Raw genomic sequence first — 12,425 nt, 5'->3', positions numbered from 1 at the left:
ACTTTTAGTGGATATTTTTCTTAAATCCGTTCATTTTTCTAAAGAAAAAATAATGTGAAGAAAGTTTATCTGGAATAACAGCTGCATATGAAACATGACAAACGCTAGCAAAAAGATTTTTTCAGCTAAGACTTCACTGCAACTTGTTACGCTGTTTTTCATATGGAAAACACTTGGGGCATTGAAAAAGATTATCAAGTTTTCCCAGTGGCTCAATTGTTAGTAGAAAAATATATCCCCACTCTTGTTTGAAGGCGTAAGATTCTTTGTGAACACTGTTATTTTTTCTGTATGCTGTCATCTTGTGATCTGCCTACGTATACTTGGGGGGGAAAAAAGTGTAGGTTCATGATAACTTGTTATTCAGATTAATCATGTTGTCTTCCAATTTCTATATATGACATGAAGAGAAAAAGCTAAAGCCTAGAAAACAGCCAGAGGAATTAGGAGTGTGATATGGCCTGTAGGGCAATATAGAATTACCAGCAGTTCTTCAGTGTTAGCATGCTTTTGTGTTTTCCTAGTATTGCTCAGTGCAGTGGACCTTGCTTTAAAGCTCATTTGGTAGCTTAATAAAAATCCAAAAATTGCAGGTAAAGAAATTAAGAACATTGTATTAATCAGTGAGGTTATTCTTGGAAACAGAACTCTTTGAGTGTCCCTTTGTGCTTTTTGATACAAATGGTAAGCAAGAATGTGGAACCAGAGTACTAGCACAGAAATTAAAAGCAGTTCTCTGTATTGCTTTTCTGCAGACAAGGCCAGATTAAAAGGTCTGTGCAACCCCTTAGAGCAGTATTCCCTTCCATTATGTTGATTCATCAGCCTGTGAGAGGGGTCTTCTGGTAAATAACTTTCTGGCAGCACTGCTGACTTAGGTGGTTACTTTTCCCCATTTAATTATTGACTGCAGAAATGCTTCACAGAGTCCTTCAAGGAGCAAAAAAGAGCGGTCTCAGTGAGTGTGGTAACAACCAATTGCCCAAAGAGCACTTCAGGGTGTTCAGCTGCAGTCAGCCCCGGATCAAAGGTCTCAGCTCTCCTCCCTGCTGCCCGAATGTCCCCCAGAGTGGGAATGCCGAGGAGCCTGGGCATGTGACTGAAATGTACAGCTCTGACCTAGAGCACAACGCCACCAGCAGATGAATTAATGATGACAGAGGGAGCTGGGGCTGCTGCTGCGAGTGAGCAGGGCCAGGAGCAAGCGATAGGAGCAGTGCACGGACCAGCTTTGCTGCCAGAAATACGGGTAGAGCAAAGGTGTCATGCAGACAGACCTAGATGCCTCTATTTTAAATCTTACAAATTTATCATATACCAAAATATCATGAGCATTTATATAAAATGCCAGCAGTAGGATTTACAAGACAGTCCCACTATTTATTTTAAAATGTTTCAATTTCAAGACCTTGTTATCATAATGAGCATCATCCCTGTATCAGGGAGAAATGCCTGCAGGGGAAAACCTAGCTGCACAAGGGAGCCTCAGAAGTCTGAATTGAAACCAAAATAACTCCAGTCAGCCTATCCCTAAATTCAAGGAAAAATTTTGGATGACTTGATCAGTTTGGCAATTTTACCAATGCTGGTTGGATTATACAGACAAGTAAAAATAAGCCTTAACTTCAGAATATGACATTTGAAGGCTTCTCAATAGCACCTCATCTGCTGTTCACAAATTATTTTAGTCTAAGTGAAACCATATAAGAATTGTGCTATTATTTAACAACAACAACAACAAAAGCCTTCAACACTTTCTTTGTATTTCTTTTTTTCTGAGAAATTATTTTCATTAGAAAACAACGCATTGTGCGTGTTGGCAGACTGATGCAATATCCTGGGACATCACTGAGTTTTCATCCTTCTTAAAGCAAATGTGAAGTTTATTTCACAGGAAGTCAAGGAAATCAGCCTTGCACAGCATCCACAGTTAGCTTGGACTGACTGGGGGTTTAATTATCAGTACTGCTCATTCTGTACTGTATGCTTTTCTGATTGCACAAGGAGCTCCAATACAGGTATTGCAGCATAATTTACATTGGAAGGGACCTCATCTGGTTAAACCTTATACTCAAAGCAGGCCTGAATTCATGATAAATTGAATTAGGTTATGTCATTAAAGGTCTGACATACCTGGGACAAATAAAGAGTTTGAGTTTTGTGATATATTTACTTACTGAATTTTGGTGTGTGTGCAAGAAGCTCCTGTCTGCTTCTAGGTGTAAGTGGTGAGAATATCTTCAGTGTCAGCTAAAAAGCTGGTCTTTCCTACATTGAGCTTAAGCAATTACCAGCTTTAGATCATCAGCAAGAATACAACAAAGATTCTGTAGAGGAGAGTGGTTACATTAGCTAAGCTTTAAACACCTCATTTACAACTCAGCAGGGAGTTTGTTTCTGATCCAAAGCACAGAAAGATTCCTGAAACCTCCGGTTTTACTTTCAGCCTCAACCGAAGCCAAATGTTTGTGAAGCTTCTGCAGAGGCCAGGGCGGGGTAATGCTCCCAGAAACTGTGTTATGTATGACAGTTCTGTGGATGCAATATGGAATATTGCAGTAGTTAACAATTAGAAGATCGTTCATCATACATTGTGGGTAAAATTGATGACATAGGGTTTTTTTCTTTGGGTTTTTTGTTTGTCTTTTAATGACTGGCAATAATTACCTAAGTTTTGAATATTTAATTTTTTCTTTGGGTTTTTTGTTTGTCTTTTAATGACTGGCAACCTAAGTTTTGAATATTTAACCCAATTTTATCTTTGTGCCTCTTTATATTTTTTTCTCTTGAATTTTATTTACTGGCCAAATTTATCTTTGTTTTGCCTCTTTTATTATCCTGCTGTTATCTCCTGTATTTTTTACTTGCTGGTACTCTTTCTCTGCTTTACAATATGAATAGAACATTGACATTGTTGCTTAATTAATCCAACTTGACTGTTATTCCAATTAATTCCTACATTAGTTCTAATGTAAACTTTTGCTAATTAGATTATTTCTGTTTCTTTCCCTTTTTGGAAAATTTTCAAGGGTAATTAGTGGGAGAGGGAACTGCCTGTTTCTTTCCCTTTGTCATAAACAGTATCTCTGTTTGTCAGGTATGGCAGATGGTGCATTTATTTTGATTCATTTGTAAACTTCTTCAAATGTACATCTTTAAAATTCTAGCTTTAAAACACCTTTATAAGCATCTTATTATTTCCTCATGAAATAATACACACCTGTGTAATGAGTCAACATCCCTAATAACACCTGAGCCCAAGACAGTTTTTCCCATTCCAGTATCCCATAGCAGGCTGCTCTAACCCAACCTCTCTGCTCTCTCTCTCTAGTCAAGGTATCGTGGGCTGAAATCTCCAGCACTGCTCACTGCAGCAGAGCATTTTAACCACTGACATTTGGGGCTTTTTTTTACTTCTGCCCATCCCAAACAGTTTTGTTCTGCTCCTGTGAGATTTCTTCCTGTTTTTCTTTCACTGTTGTACATTCACAATGATCAGATTTCAGCTCTTGACTGACATTTCCTGCCTGCACAAACATGTGCATGTGGGTAGTGTGTATAAAGCTAAAGCTGGAGTGCTTGTGGATCAGCAGGTGATCCCTGCAGATTTACCTGCCTGGAAAGAACACAAGGGAAAAGAGCTTGAGGCCACTCCAACTTAGCTGCTGCAAGAAATCTGTCTCTGGGAATGCCATTTACTTTCACTACCTAAGTGGAATAAAGTCAAGATTTTGCAGACAAATGAGCAACCATGGGGGTCTCATTTTGTTCAAAAAACCCCAACAAACCTAAAAAAACTCCCACTCGCTTCTCATAAGACTGTAAGAAACTTTTTCAGAAGTGCAAGGATGGTGCGTGGAGATGGAGTTATTTTGGGAAAAAGTATGAATCATTCTAAATAATTTATTGAAAATTAATCCATGTTTGGACTTAGTAAAACATTTCACAATAACCTTTTTAACAAAGAAATATGAGTTTTGATTAAGGTACAATTTATCTCTGCTCCCAGAAAGTAATTACTAGAAAATCAGAGCAGAAAAAACTAAGAAAAAGGTGTCATTTAAATTTTAAGCTGTGAGATGGTTACTGGATGTCTTATAAAAAATTATAGATGAAAATTTAAAATCACTCCTTGTAAACGAAAAAGATTCCCAGAGGCAAATGAAGAATATGCTTTACCATGGACAATTTCTGAGGCAAATTCCTTGAGTGTGAGCTCTCTTTTTTTCTTAAAAATTTGTTTGTACAAACCCAATTTTTTTTTTCAATAAGATATGTGAGACAGAGAGAATGAAAATTTTTCACTGTAGAGACTAGCAGGAAGGTGTACTTCAGTCAGCATAGATTACAGTTTGCTTAAAGAATGAAAATTAGGTTTTGTGCACCCCTCCCTTAAGAAAAGTCTCCAGTGAACTCTTCAGTAACCTCATTTTACTTTTTCAAACACATAAAAATTGAGTTGAAATAAATTGAGTCAACTTGTATTTGGCATAAGAGAGCATGAGATAAAATTGCAACATGAGAACATTCTTTTAATAGAATCTTTTAGGTTGCAAGGAACTTCTTGGAATCATTTAGTCAAAGAACTGCAGCAGGTTGATCTGAACTCTGTCAGGTTGGGGTTTGAACATCTCTAAGCATGGGGACTTTACATCTCTGGGCAACTTGTTCCAGTGTTTGACTACCCTCATAAAAAAGTGGGTTTTGTGTTCGGGTGAAATCGATTTCATTTTAAGTTGTCCCCATTTTCTCTGGTCGTGTCACTGGGCACTACTGGGAAGATTCAGGCTCCCCCGTCTTCATTCCCTCCCATCAGGTAATGGTAAAATCCTCTGGAGCCTTCTCTTCTCCAGGCTGGATAGTCCCAGTTCTCCCAGCCTCTCCTCAAATGACAGATGCTCCTATTCCTCAAACATCTTTGTGTTCCTGCACCACACTCACTCCAGTAAATCATTATCTTTCTTGTAGTGGGAGCCCAGACTGGACACAGTGCTCCAGAGGCATCCACAGCAGTGCTGAATAGGGAGGAAGCATCATCTCCCTCAACCTGCAGGTATTGGAATGTTTTTTGATGCTTCTTGAGTTCGGAATGAAATTTCCATTCACCTACTATTAATTTTGGAAGTTCTTTTTTGCTTTTCTTTTTCCCCAGGAAGAACAATGCACAAATTGATTTAGTTTTATGTAAAATCCCCCGTGTTCTGGTATCTATCCTTAGGTCCTTGGAAATGTGTGTTCCTGCTCTAGATTGTAAAGCAGTTCTAAAAACTGCTCAATACAAAAGCAATTATTCTTTCCAAGTAATTAGTACCAAGCTTTAAGATCAATCTTCTGGTTATAATTTGTTTTAAAAGACTGCTCCAAGTTTATGCTAATTATATTACTCACGTTCATGTGATAAAGGGCATTAACATGGTGCTTTTTGGTGGATTTCCAAAAGCAATATAAAGTAAACCCTGAACCTGCAGAGCTTCAGTGCTAAGGATCATGCCTGGTGAGCAGCCTGTTGGCTTTTAACACAATGCTGAACTCATGCAGAATTGAAACCTGTATTTAACAGAAGTTGCCTCACAAATAAAGAAGGGAAGAGACCACGTATTTTTCAGCCAAATCTTAAACTTCTGAGTTACAATCCAATTTAGTAAAATTTTAATTAGTGCTGGTGAGGCAGCTTTGGTGTGGGAGGTCACACAACTCATCTGTAACTGTGAAAGAACTAAGGTTATTTTGAACATGTTCACAATCAAAGACATCTTATTAAATCCTAACTCTCTTTTAAAAGAATAAACCAACATTGTAGAATAAATCACATTGTAGAATAAATATTCTCAGACAATCTATTTTGCCAAATAAATAAATCAATCCTACAATCAAAGCTAAATAACATGGGAATATTCAAACGTAGCAGTTAAATTATGAATCCTACTTACCAACAACAAAAATGATGTTTGATTTCCTTAGATCTTCTGAAAAGTCTAAAATGAAAACAAAAATTCTTTAGTGGCAAGAGCTACTAATTTTAATGCCAGCTACTTACCACACCAAACTGTGTAAGACTCATGCAAGGGGATCTGATTTTACATTTACTTCCTATATCTATAAAAAATAGATATACTTTCTCCATTCCAAAAGGAGCTGTTATCCACAAGCCTATTAATCTCTCAAAGACATTTTACCTGAAAATAGACCTTGCAATACCTATCAGTTCTTTAAAAAAAGAAAGGAAAGATGAGAGAAGCAGATTCATCTTGATGTAATAACGTGATGTAATGCCTCCTCAGCCACTGCAGTTTCTACTGAGCATATTATTACATTATAATTGCTACAGAATTTTGTCCACCTCCCATTTATATTTTATACTCTCTGAAATGTAGTTCTGGATTCCTCTGAGCCTCAAATTCAGCCAAATAATAACCATTTTAGCTGAAATCCAGGCAATACACTCACCAAAACTATGGTATGTATTACAGCTTTGTCTTTAACTGAAAGTGTATCTTTTGAAAAAGCAATTCCTTCTGGTCTGAGTCCCAGCCATTGCACTGATTATACAGTACAGAAGGTGATCTTGCACCATGTGAGTCTGCTGAAATTTTATTACGCCTTTGAGTTAATCCCTTACAAGACACATACGTGATTTTGTTAATCACATACAAGAGACCTCATACAATTTTTGGGGTTTATTTTGTGATGTGTAGATCTCGTATTACAAAAAAATCATTAGCCATGAAAAGTTTTGCTTTACCCTTTCATTCGTCTTAGTCTCTTAGCACCTCTTGCTTTCCAAGGAGACTTTCATAAATGCCAATTTCTGAAAACACCTATGATATTTGATGCTGATTAACAGTAGTATTTTCTAATAATTTTGGATCCATTGGCCAAAAGAGTATAGAAACATCCTGTACAAACTTTAAATTTCATTCAAAATAATTCACATGATGAAAATCCCTTGAGGCATAAAGTTCACAATATAAATCACCTGAATTCACTTTACTTTCTAAATAACTATTTAAATAACAGCAAATCAAAGGTTTCAAAATTAAATGGCAATTGACACTGAAAAAGAAACTCACCTCCTGTGCTCTCATAACCAGAAAAACTTGACTGATCCTCCTCCTGTTAATTAAGCAATTGACAAATTGAAATGGATATTCTGCATAGTTTACATTTATTCTTATATCTGCTTGTCTGTATATCTTAATATGTAGTTATCTAAGCTCTCAGTTTTAGTTGATGTTGAGATATGGTTTACAGTAGTGTCACAGAAATGCTGTTAGTGCCGCTGCATTTGCTAGAACATGAGCACGGAGAACCCAAGATATCTTGAGATGATTCACTATCCCCTATAACGAGTGGAGTTCCTCAGGGTTGGGAATGGGGACTGGTGTTGTTTAACATCTTTGTTGTGACATGGATAGTGGGACCAAGTGCACGCTCAGCAAGTTTGCCAATGACACCAAGCTGTGCTTGAGGGAAGGGATGGCATCCAGAGGGACCTGGACGTGCTTGAGAGGTGGGGCCATGCGATCCTAATGAAGTTCAGGGCCAAGTACAAGGTACTGCTCCTGCGTCAGGGCAATCCCAAGCACAGTTACAGGCTGGGTGGAGAATGGATCCAGTGCAGTCCTGGGAAAAAGGACTTGCGGCTGTTGGTGGATGAGAAGCTCCACATGATCTATCAATGTGCATCTGCAGCCCAGAAGCCAACTGTGTCCAGGGCTGCATCAAAGGCAGCGTGGGCAGCAGGCTGAGGGAGCAGATTCCACCTCTCTGCCCTGCCCTCGTGAGACCCTGCCTGGAGCGCTGCACCGGCTCTGGGACCCCAGCACAAGGACAGGGACCTGCTGGAGGGAGTCCTGAGGAGTCACAAAGATGCTCAGAGGGCTGGAACACCTCCCCTAGGAAGACAGGCTGAGAGAGTTGGGGTTGTTCAGCCTAGAGAGGTCTCTGCAGAGACCTTACAGCAGCCTCCCAGGACGTGAAAGGGGCCTGCAAGAGAGCTGGAGAGGGACTATTTCCAAGGAGATAAAGTGACAAGGGGGAATGGCTTTAAACTGAGACAGCAGGTTTAGATGAGATCTTGGGAAGAAATCCTTCACTGTTAGGATAGAGAGGCACTGGAACATGTTTCCCAGAGATGTTATAGATGGCCCATCCCTGGAAATGTTCAAGGCCAGGCTGGATGGGGCTTTGAGCAACCTGGTCTAGTACAACATATCCCTGCTGGGGGTTTGGAGCAAAATGATCTTTAAGGTCCCTTCCAACCCAAGCCATTCTCTGCTGTAACACTGGTTTTGTGAGGAATGGCTCTTCAGTGTCCAAATGCACAATTTTTCCACATGATATATAAACAACAAATCCTGAATTTCTTGTGAAGTCACTATGGTATGATCAGCTGTTAATAGTAAGAAAGCAATATTGGAGAAACTTCTAAATGTGAGCTATAACATAAAGATGATATTGGTCTTTGATCTCAAATATGTTTACCTTCAGAATATAACACAAGCTACAAGTTGTTATAAACGCTGTTGAACTACAAGGAGAGGCTACACCAGGGAAATGGGGGATGTAGCATGTTTTTTCTCCTGAGATTTAGCCACTTAAAAATATTTTGTCACTTACTGTATATTACAATCAATGAGAAATTACAAATACTGGCCAGCAAGGCTGTCAGAATGGGAATTCTTTGTTGTTCTGATAGGTGAGAATTATATATATGCTGGACGTAGTCTAGGTTATGAGGTGTCAATATACCCACACCAACAATGCTTTAGCCTGGTCTGTAAAATATCAATAATAGCATTGACAGTAACACATCCTCATGTGACAGTGTTACATCACCAGTGCCTAACATCAGCATGAAACATGTTATGTGAGTCATCTCAGTAGCATATGGCTATCAAGCCATAGCTTCTGGCAGCACAGCTCTCAGAAATAGGCACCTTTAAATGTGTAGAGCTGCAGGAGTAGGTAAAGTGACATGAACTGCAAGGTGACTGGAATGGGTAAACTGCTGCCCACTCAGCAATTTGCCCACCTGTAATTTGCAGGGCTCATGCACTACCCTTGCAGGTTTCTTCTTGTGTTCCCATCATCACTGAAAATAAAGTACTCTTCATTAGGCTGAAGTACCATTACACTGGTTACACAAATTATTTCACTTTTTGATTCACAGTAATTCTCAGCCTATTACACTGCAGCAGAAGAACTGCCGTCTTAAAAAAAGAAAGGTGTCATTTTCAAATGAGAGATAATTCTCTTTCCTACATTTCAAGTGACAATATTAACCCATTGTCCGTTATTTTTGGATGTAATAATGCAATAAAATAATTGACCCTGCAAAGCATATATTGCATATAAAAAGCTTCATTTTAGATTCTGCTTCTTATAATGCCTTTGAAAGTTTACATATCAAAATACTTTTAGGCACTAAGTTTAGAGTAAAATTCCTTTAAAAATCAGAATCAGAATTCCAAGCTTACAATCAAATTAAAGAATTGAAAGAAGCATTACTTCTTTCAAGTTTTGCTGTTGTTCTCTCCTATGATTGCAGAAACTGAATCCAGCCAGTTTTTTTGCTGATCTGGGTGAGGAGCTAGATGTGCTGTTTGGTTTGAGGTCCCTTGCAAAGAGTGAGTCTGGCAGCCTGTTTAATGCAGTGTTTGCATTTGACAGTAGACATTTCTGATTTAGTCTTTCTAGCAAGTAGGTCTCTAAACTGTGAATGGCTTGGCCTGTATCAGGCTGAACACAATGCTCTGCCTCCTTACCAGAGTGCTTTGGGGAATAACTGTGGGATTTAGCAAGTGATCACATAAGGCAAAGTCCCTCCCGTTAGATAGCAACTGGTATTTGACACCACACTGCCATTAGCAATACAGTGATTTAGCAGCAATTTCTGTAGTCTCAGTATAGCTGTTTCCATGTACTTGAAAGCAAAGTGAGAAAGATTACATCTTGTAATGAGCTCCAAAGAAAGATGGGTAGTCTGTAATTTCAAATGCCTTTACAGTCAAGTTATATCTAAATATTATCTGGAAACATACCCATTAGTGGAGCACAGCTGTGTAACTACTTAAACAATATCAACAGTACGTTAAAATAATTGCTAAATACAGAAGTTTGCTACCTGTAAAGAATCGCTTCTTTGACATTTGTCTTTAGAGTTGAAAAACACAGGCTTTTGACTGCCATTTTATTTGTCACTTGAGTTGTAATTAGTAAATATCTGACTTGTAGTAGATACTTCATTGGTTAATGACTTTTCAGTTACTGTCATTGCTGGGTTGTGATGTAAGTCCACAGAATCATAAAATGATTTGGGTTGGAAGATCATCTAGCTCCAACCCACCTAATTCCTGTAGTAGCAAACTATGACAGTAAGTCTCAGCAAATAATAATGGAACAATACAGAATTCTTCAGAAGTTTCAATTTTGCTGCTAATGAATCAGTACTCTTAAGGCATATCAATAAAATAGATTTAATTTTTTAATCTAATGAAGGGACATTTTCTTCCTCAGGACTGAGTGACAACTGTTGTGGATGTCGGTTACCTGATGAAATGAGAAATCTTTCCTATTACCCATTAATAACCTTTGCTCCAGTCCTTGCCTGTTTTAGTTGGGGTTTTGTTTTTTTGTTTTACATGGAAAAGACTTCTCCCTTATCACCTCAGTGTTGTTTGAATGCTTCTAAAAAAGAGTGGTGAGAACTGCCTGATACATTTTATTCAGATTTCTAACAGATATAACCAGAGTTTCTCCTCCAAATTTACCAAAGATGATAAATAATCACAGAGGAGAAAAGAGGCAGTAGAATGAGACTGAATTTAAAATACAGTGTGACTGCTGCTTAAAATTATGCTCAATTTTCAAGGCTGAATTTGAGAATGTAAATATTCCAAGGAATGTTTCAGACACAAATTATTTAAACTAATAAAAATTACATGTTTCTTTGCTGGTTTTATGCAAGGGCAGTGCTCCCTGGGAATGGATTTTATGAGCCATACCATTAAATTTGATTTATACTTCAAATCAATTTTTGAGCCTGAGCTGCTTTCTGCAAGCTGAGTGTTAAAGTACGCCTCTGTAAATCAGAGGTGGCTGTGCTCTGACCTCCTCTGCTCCAGAACTAATAAATAAGGTAAGACACAGTAGGAATACCCTCACACTTCAAGGCTTTTTTTCTCCATCGAAAGTCAAATTTTCTTATATACTTCATACTCCTCAGCAGAGTGGAGTTATTTGTGTTAAAAAGGACTAAAGAAATTAAGATGAGGGTACAGAGCTAATGTTTTCCAAGGTGATTTTTGTTTGTTCAGAATGCATACAACTGCAAAAACATCACTGTTCATAATAGCATCTACAAAATTCTGACAGATGGGATTACTGTGACTCCCATTTAATTCCAGATTTCTAGCAGACAAAACTCTGTGCCATTATCTCTTGTGAGGACAGGCTGAGGGAGCTGGGCATGGTCAGCCTTGAGAAGACTGAGAAGGGACCTAATCAATCAGTCAGTATCTGAAGGGAGTGTCAGAGGATGGACCAGGCTCTGCTCAGTGGTGCTGAGCAGTGGGACAAGAGGCAACAGGCAGAAACTGATGCACAGAAATTCCACCTAAACAAGAGGAAGAACTTGACTGTGCAGGTGACCAAGCCCTGGCACAGATTGCCCAGTGAGGTTCTGCAGTCTCCCTCACTGGAGATCTTCAAGGACCATCCTCTGCCATGGGCTGTGGGATGACTCTTCTTGAGCAGGGAGGTTGGACCAGATGACCCACTGCAGTCCCTCTTCCCACCTTCCCCATTCTGTGATTCTGTGATTATTCTTTTAAAACAAAACCTTTTATCAGTTGTAATAATAATAATAATAATAATAATTTATACCTATTAGTTAGAGATTAACCCATTTTAAACAGTCGCAAGCCAAGATCAAATTATCTAGCTTTTAAATTTGGTTGGGTTTTTTTCAATTTTGCATTTGTGTTCTTCAAGAACATCAAGAAGAATATCTTTGGGTAGTTTAGAGAGGAAAAAGCCACAATCTGTGTGCTATAGTTTGGGAGGGGGTTGGTTTTTGTTAACTTTTGTACATATTTATAATGACAAAAATGCATATGATTACTAAGCATGAAAGTGAAAGCAAAATCTATTTAGTTTCATATTGATTTCCAGACACTGGAAAAAATTTCAAAGAAATTACCTCTTAAGGGCAACAAGATGTGCAACCAGAACACCTCTCCCAGGAAGGTAACATCAATTTGCATCATCACAGCACTGTAAGAGTGTTCTGGTAAACCAAACATCTCATTTGCAATTTTAATATTATTTTGATTTAAAAGGCTGAACTAGAGGGGTCAGCATTATATATAACTTGAAGAAGAACTGGAGCTTGATTTTAAAATATAATTGTGTTTTAAAGACAT

General features: G+C 38.3%; 1 protein-coding gene across 1 annotated transcript in view; it reads right to left on the bottom strand.

Annotated features, from left to right (window-relative positions):
• The window catches only part of AK5 (adenylate kinase 5), an 83,577-nt gene that overhangs the window by 17,174 nt on the left and 53,978 nt on the right, over positions 1 to 12,425 (bottom strand). Inside the window, exons 9-10 of the mRNA XM_041421331.1 lie at positions 7,071 to 7,113; positions 5,931 to 5,975 (exon numbers count right to left, since the gene is read on the bottom strand). Of these exons, the coding sequence (XP_041277265.1) occupies positions 5,931 to 5,975; positions 7,071 to 7,113 (88 nt within the window). The remainder of the gene's footprint in view (positions 1 to 5,930; positions 5,976 to 7,070; positions 7,114 to 12,425) is intronic.

This window comes from Onychostruthus taczanowskii, unplaced genomic scaffold, assembly GCF_017590055.1.
Source record: "Onychostruthus taczanowskii isolate IOZ18803 unplaced genomic scaffold, ASM1759005v1 scaffold7, whole genome shotgun sequence".
Lineage (NCBI taxonomy): Eukaryota > Metazoa > Chordata > Aves > Passeriformes > Passeridae > Onychostruthus > Onychostruthus taczanowskii.
Note: the sequence above shows the minus strand (reverse complement) of the source record. Positions and strands in the feature narration are given on the sequence as shown.